The 16519-nt window shown below is 36.4% G+C and overlaps 1 protein-coding gene across 3 annotated transcripts in view; it reads left to right on the top strand.

The window, feature by feature from the left end:
- CIRSR (corepressor of RBPJ and splicing regulator) overlaps positions 1-16519 on the top strand; it is a 39751-nt gene that overhangs the window by 4121 nt on the left and 19111 nt on the right. Inside the window, exons 3-7 of one of the 3 annotated variants that reach the window (XM_072612359.1) lie at positions 277-350; positions 925-935; positions 1049-1113; positions 1524-1572; positions 5738-5855. In XM_072612359.1, the coding sequence (XP_072468460.1) occupies positions 277-350; positions 925-935; positions 1049-1113; positions 1524-1572; positions 5738-5855 (317 nt within the window). Of the gene's footprint in view, positions 1-276; positions 363-924; positions 936-1048; positions 1114-1523; positions 1573-5737; positions 5856-16519 lie in introns of all 3 variants that reach the window. The other 2 variants (XM_072612358.1, XM_072612357.1) reach the window with 2 other exon arrangements.

Here is a 16519-nt window from a genome sequence, read left to right as displayed (position 1 = left end):
AGATTTAGACCACAGCTTAAATTTTTTCCTCATCTTTGTAGCATAGCTGATGTGGATGAAGTCCACCAAGCTCTTTAACTTGACAGTTAGGTCTCAAAGTTTTTTAATACCATTATTTTGGCTTTAACTCTTAAAACTGTTGCTCATTTTTAACTGAATAGAGATACTAAAAAAATATTTTGTATCAATATCTACTGGTTTTGCTTTTAGGGAGAATTATTCTTTAGAATGTATTGTTCTTGTATAATTTTCAGACCTATGTCTTCTTTCACTTAGGTTACTTATGGGTGATGAACGTGTAAAGAATGGCCTTAATTTTATGTATGAGGCCCCACCAGGAGCTAAAAAAGGTAAAAAGCATGGTTGCTTTATTTTTGAAAAGTCTTTGGAAGGGGAGGGGTCCAACTAATCATTGAGGAGTGTTATAACAAGTATTAAGGAAAATTGCTTTTTTAAATAGTAATGCACTTCTTTGAAGATAAATAACTAATAGATAAGTGAAGATTTAAAAAAATATAAATATTTGTGTTGCCTAATAGTGCTTAATTTTGTCTTTCTTAAAAAAAAATTCAGTGTGAACACAGATTTAATATTTCCATTTTTGCAAATATCTTTATAACTGAATACAACCCATAAAGAAATTGGAAACATAATATTCCCATTTCAGTATGATGAATATGCTGAAAGTTTAAAACTGAGGAATTTAACATGCTTATCAATAGTCTTATTTTAAATTGCTTTCAATTCTTTATTGTTCCAAAACTTAACTCTGTGAGAGGAAGAAGCAAGGAAAAAAGAAATTGAGTTCTTTATGAATTGCAATATGATGCTGTTATAAATGACTATTTAGAGAATTAATATAGTATATAATTTATATTAATGTTCTTAAACCTGTCTTTTTCATGTGTTTGATATTCAATCAAGAAAACAAAGAGGTAAAATACTATTTTCTGTTTTTTCATTTACTTTAAAGTCAATAAAATGTGTCATTGATTGTAATACATATATTTTATGGAGATTTTTTAAAGAATCATATTTATATATTTAGCAAGAAGATGCAAAAGGAGAGACTGAATACAAATTTGAATGGCAGAAAGGTGCCCCACGAGAAAAGTAAGAGCTGTTACCTTTTCAAAATAAAATTTGTAAATGATAAAATTTATTTGTTATTTTCCCCTTTTTTTCTTTTTTTTGTTGCTCTTCCCTTCATTTAAAGAAAAAGGTGATTAAAAAAATGCTTTCATTGCAAGATCTGCTTGATCTTGGCAATTTTTTATTTAATATTACTTGCTTATTCTGTAAATTCTGAATTGACAGACTCAATACTAGGCATAACTATGACATGCTTTTTGAAAATTACGTCTCATTGAGAGTTGTTGCTTATTGTGGATTTTATAGTTCTTTGTTAGTTAAAATGAAATAATGTGATAACCTATGAATTATAAATCTTTTTCAGATTAACTGTAACTGATGACTGAATTCTTTCAAGGTTTTGTAATATGTACATTTTCTGTGCTTAATAGATACGCAAAGGATGACATGAATATCAGAGACCAGCCATTTGGTATTCAGGTAAAGGATGTCTATTTTATTTTGTCAGAATACTATTTATATTATAAATTGTTCTTTAATTATGCCATTCAGCAAAAGTGTACAGTATGATCAGTTTTACAGTGTTCACAGTGTTCTGTTAACATCAGATAACAAAAGAAAATTCAAAGGTTAAAAAAACAACATGAATACATTTTTAAAACATGGGTAAGACAGTTACATGTATGCAGTAGGTGCTGCTTCAAGCTTTTGGTCTCTTGAGAGTTGTGGAGATTTTTTGGTCAGGGTCTAGAAACAGGCTTGTCAAGTCTGGTTCACTAAGTCACCAGGATATCTAAGATTTTGTCATGTTTAATATTTTGAGTGCAGCCTTACTCAAAGCTACAGAAGTGTGCTTTGGTTTTTTGTTTATCTGTGCTCATGTTTTTCTGTCACAGTAACTAAAAGAAGTCTAGAGCTTCATTCATTATGGGGAACAAGAGGAGCCACACCTACACCAGCTCCAACTTGGACTCTGATCCCTGATATTTAAGAAAGGGGAAAGAATTAATACAACCTGTATAGAACCCTGGAAATAATCTGACAGTTGTGCTCCCTCCTTCTTTGAGACTTTCTCCAGAGTTCTTTCAGAGCCTTCTGTAGACATTCCATGAGCCTGTTTTGGCTCTTGATCTGAGTTTGAAAACTAATTTTTTAAAATATGAAAACTCTTGGCTCACAAACCATAGAGAAACAGGGAGCAAATCAGATTTGGCCTGTGGACCGTAGTCTTCCAGTCCCTGCCTTAAAATAGCATAATGTTTTTGTTTTTTTCCGTTGACTTGAGAACTAAAAAAATTAATCTGTCCTCTACTTGGGAGCTGATTTCTAGATCCAAAATGAGCCATTGCATATAATACAGAAAAGCTGTAAAGAATTTAATCTAGATAATTCAAGGCTGAGGGGGTAACTTAAGAATTGCCATATTAAAGAGGCAGTCATTCTATTACCACTTAAGATGGTAAAAGGAAATAGGCTGGGGGGGCGGAGCCAAGATGGCGGAGTAGAAAGACGCACATACACATAGCTCCGAACCCACAGAATGGCTAGAGGGGACCAACTCACGGTGAATTCTGCACCCAGAGGCCACGGAATATTGGAGCGAGGGAGATTTCTGTTATGGAGAGACCTGCAAACCTCTCGCGGGGGGTCCTTCGCGCTGTGGACTGGGCGCCGGGACTGGGAGCTGAGTGCAGCCCTGCAGCGGCCGCGACACCGTGAGGAAAAGATCCGAGCGGGCTACAGGGACGAGATCTCCAGCGGCCACGCGGATCCCTCCACCCACAGAGGGACCTGCAAACCTCTCGCAAAAGGTCCGTCGCGCTGCAGACGCGGAGCCCAGCCCAGACCTGCGGCGGCCGCGGCTCCAAGAGGTACAGATCCAAGCAGGCTTCAGGGACGGCATCTCCAGCGGCGGCACAAGCCCCTCCACCCACAGGTGACGGGGGTAGGTGAGAGAGTCTCTTTGGCGGGTCGAGAGGGGAGTAGGGTGCCCCCATGTCTCGGGCCCCCCCGGGAGATAAAAGCTGAGAGGCGGTTGCAGACAGGGGCTCCTCAAGCGGGCGGGAGCCTGGATCCATTGTGGAAGGTCTGTACATAAACCCCCTGAGGGAACTGAGCCTGAGAGGTGGCCCTGCCCCGACCTGACCATCTGAACTTAATTCTCACACTGAATAGCAGCCCTGCCCCCACCAAAAGCCCTAAGGCGGGAAGCAGCATTTGAATCCCAGTCCCCAAACGCTGGCTGGGAGGACCAGGAGGCGAGGTGGGTGTGAGGAGAATATTCAGAGGTCAAGTCACTGGCTGGGGAGAATGCCCAGAAAAGGGAAAAGAAATAAAACTATTGATGGCTACTTTCTTGGAGAACAGACATTTCCTCCCTTCCTTTCTGATGAGGAAGAACAATGCTTACCATCAGACAAAGACACAGAAATCAAGGATTCTGTGTCCCAGCCCACCCAATGGGCTTAGGCCATGGAAGAGCTCAAAAAGAATTTTGAAAATCAAGTTAGAGAGGTGGAGGAAAAACTGGGAAGAGAAATGAGAGGGATGAAAGAGAAGCATGAAAAGCAGATCAGCTCCCTGCTAAAGGAGAACCAAAAAAATGTTGAAGAAATTAACACCTTGAAAACTAGCCTAACTCAATTGACAAAAGAGGTTCAAAAAGCCAATGAGGAGAAGAATGCTTTCAAAAGCAGAATTAGCCAAATGGAAAAGGAGATTCAAAAGCTCACTGAAGAAAATAGTTCTTTCAAAACTAGAATGGCACAGATGGACGCTAAGGACTTTATGAGAAAGACAGATATCACAGAACATAGCGAGAAGATTGGAAAAATGGATGATAATGTGAAATATCTTATTGGAAAAATAACTGACCTGGAAAATAGATTCAGGAGAGACAATGTAAAAATTCTGGGACTACCTGAAAACCATGATCAAAAGAAGAGCCTAGACATCATCTTCCATGAAATTATCAAGGAAAACTGCCCTGAGATTCTAGAACCAGAGGGCAAAATAAATATTCAAGGAATCCACAGAACACCGCATGAAAGAGATCCAAAAAGAGAAACTCCTAGGAACATTGTGGCCAAATTCCGGAATTCCCAGGTGAAAGAGAAAATATTGCAAGCAGCTAGAAAGAAACAATTCAAGTATTGTGGAAATACAATCAGGATAACACAAGATCTAGCACCCTCTACATTAAGGGATCGAAGGGAATGGAATAGGATATTCCAGAAGTCAAAGGAACTAGGACTAAAACCAAGAATCACCTACCCAGCAAAACTGAGTATAATACTTCAGGAGAAAAAATGGTCTTTCAATGAAATGGAGGATTTTCAGGTTTTCTTGATGAAAAGACCAGAGCTGAAAAGAAAATTTGACTTTCAAACACAAGAATGAAGAGAACCATGAAAAGGTGAACAGCAAAGAGAAGTCATAAGGGACTTACTAAAGTTGAACTGTTTACATTCCTACATGGAAAGACAATATTTGTAACTCTTGAAACATTTCAATATATGGGTACTGGGTGGAAATACACACACACACATGCACACACGCACACATACATAGAGACAGAGTGCACAGAGTGAATTGAAGAGGATGGGATCATATCTCAAAAAAAAAAATGAAATCAAGCAGTGAGAGAGAAATATTGGGAGGAGAAAGGGAGAAATTGAATGGGGCAAATTATCTCTCATAAAAGAGGCAAGCAAAAGACTTATTAGTGGAGGGATAAAGAGGGGAGGCGAGAGAAAATCATGAGGTCTACTCTCATCACGTTCCACTAAAGGAAAGAACAAAATGCACACTCATTTTGATAGGAAAACCTATCTCACAATACAGGAGAGTGGGGGACAAGGGCACAAGCAGGGTGGGGGGGAGGATAGAGGGGAGGGCATGGGGAGGAGAATGCAATCCGAGGTCAACACTCATGGGGAGGGAAAGGATCATAAGAGAATAGAAGTAATGGGGGACAGGATAGGATGGAGGGAAATATAGTTAGTCCTATACAATACAACTAGTATGGAAATCATTTGCAAAACTACACAGATTTGGCCTATATTGAATTGCTTGTCCTCCAAAGGGAAGGGGTGGAGAGGGTGGGATCTAAAGAAGTTGGAACTCAAAGTATTAGGATCAACTGTAATGTTCTTACCACTAGGAAATAAGAAATACAGGTTAAGGGGTAAAGAAAGCTATCTGGCCCTACAGGACAAAAGAGAAGACGGAGACAAGGGCAGAGAGGGAAGATAGAAGAGAGAGCAGATTGGTCACAGGGGCAGTTAGAATGCTTGGGTTTGGGGGGGAGGGGATAAAAGGGGAGAAAATTTGTAACCCAAAACTTTGTGAAAATAAATGTTAAAAGTTAAATAAAAAAAAAAAAGAAAAGGAAATAGGCTTAAATTTCACCTTTAGAAATTTAGGCTAGATCACAGAATTTCCTTACGTTTAAAGTTGTTGATCACTGGATTGGAGTTGCTAAAGGAGGGTATAACATCTCTTTTCCTGGAAATCTTTTGAAAAAGATTAAAATATGTCATTTCAAAATAATTTAAATTCAGTGCTTCTTAGGAATAAATGAGTTAAGATATCAAGAAAATCTGCAAAATATCCAATAATCATAACAATACTTTTGGTTCCTTAGGTTCGGAATGTGAGGTGCATTAAATGTCACAAATGGGGTCACGTCAACACTGATAGAGAGTGTCCTTTGTTTGGTCTTTCTGGAATCAATGCAAGTTCAGTTTCCAGTGATGGCTCAGGTAGGCAATGGACAAAGATTTATTTTACTTTTTTTATTTGGGTTCCCCTCCAGAGCACAGGAAAAGAAGATAAAATATTTTTTTTTGGTTGCCTTGCTGTATTTGGATTGGTTTATCATTTGTCCAAGAATAAAATTAAGGCTGTATCAGAAATGTTTTGTCAAAACTGTTTATCAGATATCATTTGATAAAATTAAATTTTATTTCTCTGGACCAAGAATCATTGACCATTGTTCTAATCCTTAAGCACACTTACAACATTGTTAGGTTTATTTAAAATGGGGGGAAGGGAGAGGCACACACCCAAGAGATTGAAATAGTTGTTTTTCATGTTCTGACTCTTTCCTGAAGGTAGGTGGAAATGAGAGCCATTATGGCAGGTAGGTTGGTGAAGTGGATAGAATACTAAAACTGAGATCAGGAAAACTAGAGCTCAAATTCTACCCCAGACACTTAGTAGTTGTGTGACCCTGTAACCTTAAAGTGCTATCTAAGTGCTAGCTATTCTTATTACAATCTTTTATCCCTTTTACTGCTGTGTATGTAAAACTGTCATATTAAATTGGAGAGGGGGACACACAGTGGGCATTTAATAAATGCTTGTTGATTGAAACATAATTTACTTTCAGAGCTAGTCTCTGCAGCCTATCCAGAATAGTCTGAATTACATTTAGGTTGTTCAGAGTCAGGTTAGAATTGGGCAATCACCAAAAAATTATTTCTGTTCAGTCGAGACACAATCTAAAAGTATCACTAGATTTTGTTTTGCCTTCTCCCCTTCCTCCCAAGCATAATGCTTGTCTTTTTATTAAATTTAATTTTCTGTGCTTTGGTATATTTTACCAAAAAAAGTGTTAAAACTGGGAACACTTGACCTGAGTACGTCTGTGTCTTACTAGCAGTGAGAGGCAGCAGCACACATAAGGTTGTGAATGTAGAGCTAAAAGGGATATTAGAAGTCATCTAGCCTACCTCTTTTCATTTTACAGAGCCCAGAAAAGTTACATAACACTGTCATGGTCACACAGAGAGACAGAATGTAAACTCAAGGCATTCTGATGCTGGCTTCACAAGCTGCCCTAGCTGAGGACTAAACTATGTTCTGGACCTGAGGCTCAGAACAGAAGTTCAGGGCCAGGATGCAGTTCCATCCCCCAAATTAAGCCAAAACACAGATAATGCCAATCTAGCCTGTATAGGGGGCCCTCTCTCTAGAGTTCCTTACTCTTTAAGCAAGACAGATTCAACCTGAGGGGCACAGAATGCTTGTTTCTGACATGAGGGATTTGAATTTAAAATGTTAGTCCTTCAGGATCAGGTTTGGTACAGTCCATAGGAGTAGAAATTGAATTCCTAATTTTCTAGTGACCTTTATGCTCCTCATGTAGTAGAAGAGCAGTAGAGAGCGTTGGTCTTTTGGTGTAGATGTTCCTTCCATGAGACTGACCACAGTCCTTCCTGCCTTTAAGTCTGGATATTTGGCTTCAGATCTTGTCTCAAAGCACTTACTTTAGCTGTATTTCCATGGACAAGTCATCTAACTTCTCTGTGCCTTGGTTTCCTCATTTGTAAATTGGAGATAATTCACGTAGTGCTTACTTACAAGTGCTGTGAGGACCAACCAAATGAGATGATGTATATGGAATATTTTATAAACTTGAAAGAACTATGTAAAATGAGCTATTTCTGTTACATCATTGCTCCTTCTCTAATTTTTAAATATTTCAAACCATTGTAATTTGGTTAGTTATCTTCCTCTACCTACCTTCCAATTTTGAGGAAGAAACAAATTTTGTATTTTTTCCTTTTCTCCCCCATAATTTCCCCTGTATTGGACCAATATAGAAGAGGCATTGAGTCCTCTGAAAGTGTGGTAAGATAAGTAAATGACTTTTTTCTGTAATTTAAAAAACGTTTTCAGCCACTCTTCATTTCATGTGTTTTTGTGTGCCTTCTAAAGCTTTACCATCAATCAGAAGATCAGAGTTAAATCTTGAAGCAACCTCGGAGGTCATTCAGTCCAACTCTATAATTTTACTGAGGAGGGAGTCAAGGCTCAGGAGAGCTGAGTAACTCACTCTCACCCAATAGTGTCAGAGATGTCCTCTGACTCCAGGGCCATTCTGCTTTTTACTGTCTTATGCTCACAGAGATACACCTACTTCCTCCTGTAAAATGTTCTCTGCTTCTGACAGGATGAACGAAAGGCACTCTCAAGATTGTTGGTAGACTTTTGAAGTAGAGATGCGTCCTTCATTGAGGTAGATATTTAGATCAATGTCACCAGTAGCTACTGTAGCCAGAATTGAAAGTTCTCCCCCAGAAGAGCCTCTGAAGGCTTAGTAAGAACAGTTGAAGATATATGAATGTTGGTTAAGGGCTCTGTCTCTTACTTTCAGTAAAAAAAATTTCAGTAGAGTTATTTCAGTTTCTCTTCGCAAACGTTCACAGGTATCCTGTTGCCAATCAGAAACAATCTTACTCTTAGATTATTTTTAAAGAAAAAAATTTCCTTTTTAGAATGGTGAGAAGAAGCTCAAGTAAATATGATAATCCTCTCTATTTAACAAGGACCTGCTGATAGGATTTAACTGTGAGGAACAGTAGAAATAGGTAATGTGTTTATTCATCTTTCACTTTTCTCTAAGAGTGAAGAAAATTCTCTGCAAGGTCTCCCAAATTTATATGCTTCTGTTCCATATCCTCATGGGCCTTTCTATAAACTGAGAGAACAAGAGACTCTGTCTTTTGCAGAGTGTCAAAACTCTGATGAGTTAGTCCTTAATTTAAAATTTTTAATTTTCAAAAAATATAACTCCTTATTATGATGACAAAGTTTTTTTTTTATGTTTTGTGAAGTATTTTTATATGTATAATGTCATTTTTTACTCTTAACCCTGGTAAAAGTACTCACCTGGTACATAGCTAATGCTTTTAGAACAGTCAGAAGAAAATAGAACTTTGGCATACAAGACTAAAACGTGAAACAGTAATGACTAAGAAACTTACTTTAGGACAGTCCAGTAAGTATAATCTCTTCTAACTGGTTCTTAGTAAGATTTTTCAAATGCCCATTTAAAATTTCTTCTGCATTTTATGAGACAACGGCTGATGATAATGATGGTAGTAATAGCTGGCATTTAAATAACACTCTAAGGTTTGTACTGTATACATGTTAACTCATTTGATCCTAACAACCTTTGAGGTAGGTGATAGTGTTCCCATTTTATAATTGAAGAAACTGAGGAACAGAGAGGTCAAGTGACTTGGCCAGTATCACATAGCTAAGGAGCATTTGAGGCAGAATTTGAATCCAAGTTTTCCTGACTCTAAGGTCATTCCATCCCCCACACTACCTAGCCAGTTGTCATTTTGGTCTAATATTATCCAAAATTTTATCTGATAAAAATTAGAAGAAATGCCCTTGATTGATCATCTTGATCAGATGGCCTCAGTAGGTCACATTTGTGTTTAATGCATCCCCAAAATAGGGGGTCAGTCCCAGTTATATTCCATAAAAACAATTAGTTGCCTTTCAGAAAAATCAGCACAAGTGACCATGTTATTTGCCATATCACTCAGTTCATTTGGGGTTCTGGAAAAATCTTCAAATAGCCCTGTGTCTGTCTCACAAAATGAAAAGAAATAGAAGAAAAACAGTAATTCCTTAATAATATACTGTGATTTTTATCATTGTTGTATTATAAATTCTTTGAGAGCAGAAACATCTTTATTAACCTCCACCATACACACACACACCTTTTAGTAGAGTGAGTAGAATTAGAGCTCAGTAAGTATTTGTTGAATGAATTAATGAATAACAAAAAAGGTTTACCTCATGTCCCAGTCTTAGCACAGATGCACAATGTATGATGATGTCATCATTACTATATTTTTAGTGATTCTAAATTTGGACTGTATAAGGCTCTTTTTAGATTATGCCACTAAATAAAGCTTAATGTCTGAACTCAGCCTTAACTTTATCTTGTGATTAAAAGCTTATGAAAGAAAAATGAGCAAATGCTCTGGATTTATTCTTTAGCTAGCAATTAAAGTTGGTAAATCCTTCTGCCTTAAGGTAGATGAACTATTGTTAAATTGTTAAGATTTAAAAAAAAAAAAACAAAAGCCCGGTGTCCTGTTGTATATGCTGGAAAGATGATTTCGCTAGGTGAGCCTTGTATCTGAAACAAATTTCTTAGTTAAATTTTAGTACTTTTGCTGAATCTTTCACTTTAAATTGTGTTTAGAGACTATGCATTTGACAAACTACATATCGTCAGTCAAGTATTAAACTCTACACATAACCTGCTATAAAGTTGACGGTATTTGAAACAAGTATGCTGAGTTACGTATTATAGACTTTTTTGATTATAGTAAAAGGGTTAGAGTAGTTGGAGATAATTTCATGGAAAGGGGGGGCAGATGATTTTGGACTTGATGTGATAAGACAATAAAAAGCCAATAATAGGTTGATAAGCAGGTGAGTGACATGGGAGAAGTGGTATTTTCTCAGACATTGAACAACCTGATGCTGTTCATGAGATCATACGTTTTCCTTAGAACATTTGTCCAAATTCTGAATAACTAGAGCCAGCTAGAGAATTAGGTCTGTTTATTTGTTGTGGTCTAGTAGATAACTTTCAGAGGAGGATAAAGCAGGTTTCTTTGCCTTTCTTCTTTATATAGAAAGATATTAAGAAAGCATAGGCCCATTCCCAAACTATCCTTTAAGAGTAGTAAGCTGTAGGTACTACACCAAGTGGGTATATGTGCACAAATATATGGGAGAGAGTGGAAGAAACTCATGGGTGAAATTATGGGACTGTTGATTAAAGTATGTTACCTAATGGCTGCTGTGCTGGAGAACTGACAGAATGTTGGTTTAAGGAGTTCCAGAATATAGCGAGGGCAAACTCATTGAAATACTATAGAATTACCAGTGACTTAAATACACACAATATATCTGTAAATTCATGATTAAGCACTTTTTTAATTTAATTGAACAGAGTAGGTAGCAACCACCAGTTCATGTTTATGTTTAAAGTTTAAAAGGCAGCAACTTATGTAGCCTATCCTCTTTTTTAAAAATATCTTATCACATAAAAACTGCCAGGGACCAGACTTCCATTTCTTATTCAACTCAAGTGTCTGTCCCTGAAAGGGGCAAGAAGGCAAGTATTGTAGGAAAATGTGGCTGTTTTTCTTCGATGTCACCCTTAAAAGTTAGAGACACATTATAAACATCCTTATTTTTCTTAGTAACCTGTTATAAATGTTATATCTGTAAATGTGTCTAAGCCTTTTCTCAGTCTCTTTATGTTTTCAGTATGTGCCACTTTTTTTAGTGGTAATGTAATGAGCTTCCAAAATACTACCCACTGTGTAAAGTACTTAAAATTTTTGTTTTCAATTTACCTCTATCAAAGTTCCAGGGGCAACGGGTTCAATTTAATTTATTCTGGACTCTGATGAAGGAAGCTGTGTTCCATTTACAAACTGTTCTAATTTTATAGGCTTTGATTTTATTCCCTCTTGGTCTTCTCCATCTTTCCAGATTAAAGAAGCCTAATTTTTAGCCTATAGAACAGCTATCTTGATCACTTCAAATGCCCTACTAAATCTTCTTAGTTCCATCCTCTCTTTGGTCATTCACAAATTTAGTTTCATTGTTGGTCCTTACCCTTGAAGAACTATTATACTTTGGGTTACCTGACACTTAACTTATTCTGAGCTTAAGATGTTCCAAGAATACCCTAAAGTGGGAGGGATCACACAAAGAATCAGATAGGGCTGAATGGAATGCAGAGTCTAGAATCTGAGTATTCCCTAACTTGCTTCTCAAGTACATTTTCCATTTCTTCATGAAAATATCAAGCAAATATACCTACAATTATTAAACTTTATGCTTTATTCTATATGCCATTTATGTCTGTTCCACCATAGGGTGCTAGTTGATGATTCATAATTACTTTGCAAAAGAAACTTACAAATCCAGAATGAAAGAAATAGATTGTGGATTTATATGCTTTTTCAAAAGATCTGTGTTTTTGTTATTAGGTTCTTCTTCCAGTCATGCACATAAAAGACACTTTGGTACCTTACACCATCTTGAGGAGTCACTGTGGCTGAAATAAGCTATTGTTTTGTAGCCACCCTTCTGGTGAGCAATCCCTCGAAACTGAACTGGTCAGCTCCCGAGACGAGGGGCATGGTCCAGGCTCTGTGCTCAGAACCTGTACAGCTTAGTTATTTAAAAACCCAGAGTGATTCTGGTGAACTTTAGTGAAAGAAGAAGTGCTTACTATAAAATGTAACAAATCTCACAATAGAAAAGGCATTCACAAAATGCATTTTTATCTACTCTAAGCTTGAGTTTAATGCTTGATTGTGTTTCCTTTACCTTGCATTTAAATTCTTAGCTCTTTGCAATGCAGATTCAGAAAATTAGAAGAGATATCAGACTGTATCCTTGAATGGATGTTAGCTCAAATACTGGCAATAATACAAAGTAAATGATCCAAATTTAAATGAATAGTCAGTAAATTGTTAAAAAAAGTTCTTAGGGGATTTGAACTTGCTTGCATTCAGTGTTGTCAATTTATATAATATTCCCTTGAGAGGAAGATTAGACTAAGACTGGTCTTGAAATCAGGAAGACCTGCCATCACATCATGCCTTCAACATATACTAACACTGTGATGGGGGCAAGTCACATAATTTTTCAGTGACCCGGGCAGCACTCTGTTATCTGGAGCTCTAGGGGGGGAGTTCTTTACAATGTTGAAATCATAAGTCTTAACCCCCCAAAAGAGTCCCTTATCATTCAGCACTTTTATACTTTTCAGAGCAATTTCATATGCATTATCTCTACAGAAATAAATAACAAATAGTTATCAGAGAAATAGCACCAAAATTCTTCAGAAGAAAGGTATTTTACAAAAAGCAAGATATACATCATCAAGATTCTTGAAAAGGATGCAGCCATCCTTTTCTATTCTACTTTGTATGTGAAATGCTTCTTTTTTGGTCCTATGTGCAGAATTTTTCAAAGTTTAGAGAAATATACTTTATGAATCCAAATTATACACTTAAACTAAGACATTTTGTGGTGTTAATTTACTTTAATTGCATTTTGTATATAAAGCTACATATATGACACAGAGTTTGCCTTAATTATGAATCATAAATACCAATGGGAGAACATGTCATGACATGACTTTTTTAATTTATAGGGTTAGAGTTTAGGTTATTTTATTATTATTTAGAGTATTAGGTTAAAATCCATTGAAATAACTTTGTTTTTTGTTATAGAAATATGGTCTTGATACCTAAATCAAGGAGAGACAAAACAGAAGAAGATTACTATAGACCAGTATCTGTACTAAACATCATCTCAAAATATTGAAATATTAGAACTGGGAGTATTTAGCCTAGGGAGGAGAAGACTGGGGGAGGGGTGCTGTGATAGCTCTCTTCAAATATCTGAAGGGCCTGTGTAAGAAGGGTTATACTTGTATCATTTGGTCTCAGAGGGCAAAAGGATGATCAGTGGGTGAAAATTGCAAAGAGGCAATGTCAGGAAAAATTTTTTAGTAGTTAGAGTACTCCAGAAGTGGAATGAACTGCCTAAAGAATTGGTAGGTTTCCCCTTCTTGGAGACCTTCAAGCAGATATGTTAGAATAAGGATTCCTTTGATATGTGGGTTGGACTACATGACCTTTCACCTCTCAGATTATGTGATTGCCAGCTTATTTTTCTTGTTGTAACGAAAAGACACAAATGGGGAAGAGTTGGAAATGTAGAATTTGGAAGAATTAGAAATGTAAGTTACTATAAGACATGCACATACTGCCTGTATATATGAAAAAAGCATGGTCAAAATAGCTAAAAAGTTGGTCATTTCTAAGAGTTGGAGAACTACTAGTGATATTTTTAACAGTATTTTAAGCATTTAATCTCTCTAAGACATGTCCTCATTATGACCCAGTCATCTGGTAAAAAAAAGTTTTTTAAGTTGTGATTAAATTTTGTCTGTGGTAATCTTCAAACAGTATTTTTAAATTGCAAGCCAGTAAACAAATTGTAATTTATAAATGGAGTGGAATGCTATTGTACTGTAAGAAATGACAAATATGAGGAATTCAGAAGAGTGTGGAAAGATTTATACAAACAGTCACATGGAAAAGCAAAATGAGAGAGCTGTGTAATATGCACTCAGTCACACATAATGACCATAATAACGTAAATAAACAGGTCACTGAAAGACAGCCGAATTCAGATCACCGGGTGAGTAGCTGATGAAATGCACCTTCCTCTTCTCAGAGACGTTGGAGTTTTGCATGCAGAATGTTGTATACATTGCCAGTTACAGCCACTGTGCTACATGGTTGGTTTTACTTAGCTGTTTTTCTTTGTTCAGTTGAGAGAGCAAGAGAGAGATTGGGAAATGACTGGGATGTAAAAACAAAAGGCATCATTAAAACTTTTTTAAAAATCAATAAAATTATAAACCAACAGTTTTCCTCCAAACTAGAAGAAATTTTCATTTGAAATTCATAAGAAACACATTTGAACACTGGAAGTTCTGTTGGTTGGTTGGTTGGGACTTTTTTGTATGAAAACAAGTATGCGTAGAGAGCTTTAAAAAATGTTGTTTTACTTCTTTAGACAACTAAGAGTATGACAGCGTTATAGACTACAACAACAACTAATAGTATTGTCATAGAAACTTATCTTTAACTTTCACCATCTGATTTCTTAGAGCAATTCAGTGGAGGCAGATACACTTAACTGTAGAATGTCAATCATTACATTGCATTTAGTACCACACAGTTGTAGACCTGGAATCAGAAGGCCTGGGTTTGAATCCCAGCTCTGTCACTTCCTGGATGTGTGATATTGGACAAGTCACTTACTAAGGTAACAGATTTAGAGCTACATTATCTAGGTCATTTTCCCTCATTTAAAAAATGAAGACCTGTAAAGGATCTTGGTGATGTGGTTCTAAGCCCAACACTTTGTTAAATATAAACTACCTTATGGGATTCTAACTCTTTATAAATCTTTAAAACACTACATAAACGTGAGCTCTGGTGAACATGCTTCTTTGTAAATATGGATATAAATGGACAATTGTCTTTAAAATCTCTTCTTCATATGCTTAATATCATGAATTTAGGTCTTTAATTCATTTGTGAATTTAGGTAGTTTCAGTCTTTATGGCTAAGTAGATGCTCCATTGAATTGCCCACCTTTAAGGCTGGCCTGAACAACTTAGCTTTAACCTTTAGAAATACTTGTCTGATGATAATAGAAACTCTAAGAGCTTCTCAGAAACAAAATCAAAGCTATACTGTATCAAACAGGAAAGCAAGTAATAACAATCCTGTATTCAGAGTTTGAATGCCAAGAAAAATAAACTGACCAATTTCCTAATCCACTTGCTGATTTGAGCTAAAAAATACAGTCTTTTCATTTTAAAAAAATCACCTATTGAATAATGCCTCACCAGTGAATAGAGATTATTTTTGCAATAAGGCAATTTCAGTGGATGTGGTTATCATGGGATAATCACACCCCTGGGGTACAGCCTTGTGTCTGTAATCTCCCAGGAGTGTAATTATTTCATGATAACCGCACCCCCTGGTGTTGCATTATTTCTATTATGAAATTCTTAGTTTAGTATATAAAGTAACTTACTTTGATCACTTAAAACTGTAAGGTAGTGTTAGAATGTTCCAGCTGTGAGGTTTACAGAGACCAACTATAAGATTTACTACTCCTTTACAAAGTTAAATTAGGCAATCAAAATGCTTCTTTGTACTAAGCTGGTTTAGAATATGTTTTCCACTGATAAGATCTTAACTTTCCGTTTTCATCATCAAGATAACAGCAGAAATTATATATGAAATGTGTAAGTTTCAGCAATAAATTGAATCCACATAAAATGTTTATATTAAAATATACTTCATTAAATGACCACTAAGACTGCCTTATGACTGTGTACACTACAGCTCTTATTTTCCCCCATAACTGTTGGCTTCTCTTATTTATATTCTTATTGTTCATAGCAGCTTAACTGTTTTTTATTTTTAAATCTATTGTTCTCAGTACAGCAGTTCCTTTTAATAATTATTCCCTTTTAATTTTACTGTTTAAATACAGCTGAAATTTGTTTTTCCTTTTGGTACATTTTTCTAATATACCAAAAAGCTCTAAATAGGTTAATCTCATAAACTATGCACTTTTCTTGAGAGCATAGGACATGAATATAGCTATCCTACTTTAAATGACAGTTGAATTCCACTCAAGTTGACCAGTTACTGAAGCTTACTTTTTCTTTGGAAGTTAGTGATATCTCACCCTTCCATGTGCAATTACTTTATTAAGTATGTGGTGCAGGGTGGAAGGAAAGCAGGATTTGGCACCACAGAAGCTGAGTTCAAATCCTGACTGAGCTGCCTGTATGACTTGAGGTGTCACTTAAATTCCCTGAGTCGAAGTTTCTTTATATGTAAAATAAGAGGATTGGACTGGATGACCTCTAGGTCTTAAAGTCTATAATGAGAGGGGTAGTGGGGGAGGGACAAAACAAAGCAAATTGCCCTGATGAGACACACAGTACAAAGAATGTTGGATTTGGAGCCAGCAGGCTTGGATT

Source organism: Notamacropus eugenii, chromosome 5 (assembly GCF_028372415.1).
Source record: "Notamacropus eugenii isolate mMacEug1 chromosome 5, mMacEug1.pri_v2, whole genome shotgun sequence".
NCBI classification, from domain to species: Eukaryota; Metazoa; Chordata; class Mammalia; order Diprotodontia; family Macropodidae; genus Notamacropus; species Notamacropus eugenii.
This window is presented reverse-complemented; position numbering and strand designations above follow the sequence as displayed.